This window comes from Octodon degus, unplaced genomic scaffold (assembly GCF_000260255.1).
Source record: "Octodon degus isolate 3935 unplaced genomic scaffold, OctDeg1.0 scaffold00147, whole genome shotgun sequence".
Classification (NCBI taxonomy): Eukaryota; Metazoa; Chordata; class Mammalia; order Rodentia; family Octodontidae; genus Octodon; species Octodon degus.
This window is the reverse complement of record NW_004524723.1, coordinates 1,314,970-1,317,736: the sequence shown is the minus strand read 5'-3', so window position 1 is coordinate 1,317,736 and position 2,767 is coordinate 1,314,970. Positions and strand designations below refer to the sequence as shown.

Sequence of the window (2,767 nt, the reverse complement as noted above, 5' to 3'; positions counted from 1 at the left end):
CAAAAATAAATAAATAAATAAATAAATAAATAAATAAAATACAGCTATTCCTGCCAGGTGTCCCAGTGCTCCACATGTTGAGGCAGAAGGACTGCCATTGAGTTCAAGGAAAGCCTCAGCTACAGTGAGTACAAGACCAGCTTGAACTACACAGCAAGACTCCGTCTCAATAAATAAATAAATAGCTATTCCTTTAATTAACATAACCTAGAAAATTTTTATTTACATGTATGGCTGATCCCATGATTCTGTTGTACAGCACCGTTCTATATCTTCCTTCTACCAAGACACTGTGTGCTGCAGTGGGTCAGAGTAACGTAACCAGCAAACCAAGAGGATAAAGGAAAATCCACTCTGCAGCCAAAGAAACAGGAGGGCCATCTCTGTCCCAGCCTGGACGCAGGGTAGTTCTTCCCACAGTTCCTCTCAGGGCAGTGCAGCAGCCAACCATAGCAGTGGCTGGGGTGACCACACAAAAATCCACTGATTCTACTTTCACCCAGGGCAGGAGCACAGGCTTGGGAGTCTGACTTCATCTGTCCTCTAACCAAACGCCTACTTTGCTCAGCTCTACCCAAGGGTCAAAAGAGGGAAGAAACATGGCTCCACGCCACTAATCCATCCTTCTGATACTTAATGAGAAAAGTGGGTCCTGGGACTAGATTGCAACCTGTTAGGGGTAAGAAATGCTTCCCCACCCCAAATCTTAGGCCTGTCTAGTCCTGAGAATGCTCCCTACAGGGTTTAAGGGTCAAGACTGGGTCTGAATTAGAGTTCTGATTGCCTAGAGGCAGACAGACAAGATGGGCCAGGGCATGGCTTTGGGCAGCCTGCAAATGCCTCCCTTCGAGCCCTTCTTTCAAGTGGAGGAAAATGTCTCTCCAAAGCCGCATGTAAAAGACAGGAGATCAGAAAGGAATATGCAAATAGAACACAACTTTACCTCCACTACTCAGTTAAGTGGCTCCAAGACCACCACAAAGTCCCTTCCCACAGGATGCCCAGGTACCAAAGTTGTCTGCCCTTGTGCCAGCACGTCGGCTCCGACCTTCCCAGCCCCCCTAGCAAGAACCTTCTAGCTCTTGGTGTTAAACGACAAGTCTCGAGTCTCGCCAACAGGCCCATGAAGAGACTGGGGAGAGTAAGGGACGCAGCATACAACCCCGATCCCCACCCCTGCAATAGCCTACAGATCTCCGCCCCGCACGGGATTCCCAGACTCAGCGCTGCTGCCACTTCAGGCTGCTGGGGACCCGCATTGCATGTGTAATGGGGGTTGGGAACAAAGACGCACTAGACCTAGCACCCCGCCGCCGGGCACCAGCTGCCTCCACTGAACTTTTCACTGGAGCTTCAAGACTCGGCTCTCCCAGTTTCTCAGGACTACCCCCGCCGGTCTCGGCGCGCCCACCCGGATTGGGCACGCCCCAGCACACTAGAAGTGGAAAAGGGGTGCTTCAGGTTGGGAGGGGAAGGCGCTTTCCCTGCGCAACTCCGTGAGCATCCACCTGCAAGTATCCATCTCCGCAATCCGACGAGGTAGAGCTGCGATCCACACCGCCTGCCGGCCCGCTCGAAGGCGGGTCACCCACGATGGCCACGTGCCTCTGGAGGCCAGGCGCACGGAGACCTGTTGGTTTTCCCTCTTAGCCCGCTCCCCTCCCAGTTGCCCAAAACAAAGCGGCCTCACTAGATGAGCGCACTCTGCATCTGGGGCCCACAGCAAGAAAATCAGGGGCAGGTGGAAGCCTGCGCTAAAGCCAGCCGTGCACCGAGTGCAGGGCAGCCTGGCGGGATAACTCAGGGGATCCTACTGGCTAAGTGAAGCCGCTCCCTTCGCCTCGCAATCTCTGGTAGAGGGGCGCGTAGCCCGCCGCCCCCGACCACATCTGCCCGCCCCGCTTGGCCGCCTTCCCCGCGCTCGGCTTCTCTCTCACTCCTCGTTCCACGCATCTGCGCAGCTCGAACCCCGACCCCGATGCTCCGGATCCGGGGTCCTCCGCAAACCAGAATCCCACAAACGCCAGCGCGGACTAGCTCGGTCCCGGAGACCCGCGCGCGCCCCCACTCCCGCCCGGGAGGTGCGATCTGGACAGGTGGCGCGGCGACGAGGCCGCGGGCCCGCCCTTTGTTGGTAAACACCGCGCGACGCCCTCCCCATGCCGCGCCCGGTCCTCACCCGCGCACAGCGATCCCCAGAGGAGGGCGAGGGCCGCCCAGGGCGCCGTCATGTTCCGCGGCGCCGCCCCGCGGACACCGGAGCCCTAGGGCAGGGCCGCGCGGCGCTCGGGGAGCGCAGGGCCCGGCGGCGGCGGCGTTCTTCCCGCTCCTTCCTTCGGGCTCGGTCGGCGCGCGCTTCCTGCGCCTCTGTCCCCGGGCAGCGTGTGGGCTCCGGCTCAGGGCTGCTGCGGGCAGAGCAGACTGCTGCCCGGGCTTCGGGGCGACGCGGGGGCCGGGGGGCGGCGGCGGGGGACGGGCCGGGGCGCGCCCGACCCAGGCATGGCGCAGCGGGGCTGGGCCCGGGCCCCGGGCGCAGGGGCCGAGTCCGGAGGGGCCATGGACGGGGGAAGGGGTGGGGGGAGGGGAGCTGAACCGAGTCCAAAATGGCTCCTGAGCGGCGGCCGCGGATCCGAGCCAGCGGGGAAACCCGGATGTTGGATACAAAGAGGCGGGCGAGAGGGGCGGGAGGGGGAGGGGAGGCGGGCCCTCGGTCCGCGTGGTCCGCGCCCCCCTCGGGGCGGGGCCGCAGAGCAACAACAACACGGAG

The 2,767-nt window shown here is 60.9% G+C and overlaps 1 protein-coding gene across 3 annotated transcripts in view; it reads right to left on the bottom strand.

Annotated features, from left to right (window-relative positions):
• Positions 1 to 2,475, bottom strand: part of Acvr2b (activin A receptor type 2B) — a 40,200-nt gene extending 37,725 nt beyond the window's left edge. For 2 of the 3 annotated variants that reach the window (XM_023702172.1, XM_023702173.1), the window contains exon 1: positions 1,815 to 2,162. In XM_023702172.1, coding sequence (XP_023557940.1) covers positions 1,815 to 1,953 — 139 coding nt within the window. In that variant the 5' untranslated portion in view covers positions 1,954 to 2,162. The other variant, XM_004642150.2, reaches the window with a different exon arrangement.
• Positions 2,476 to 2,767: the final 292 nt, after the last annotated feature.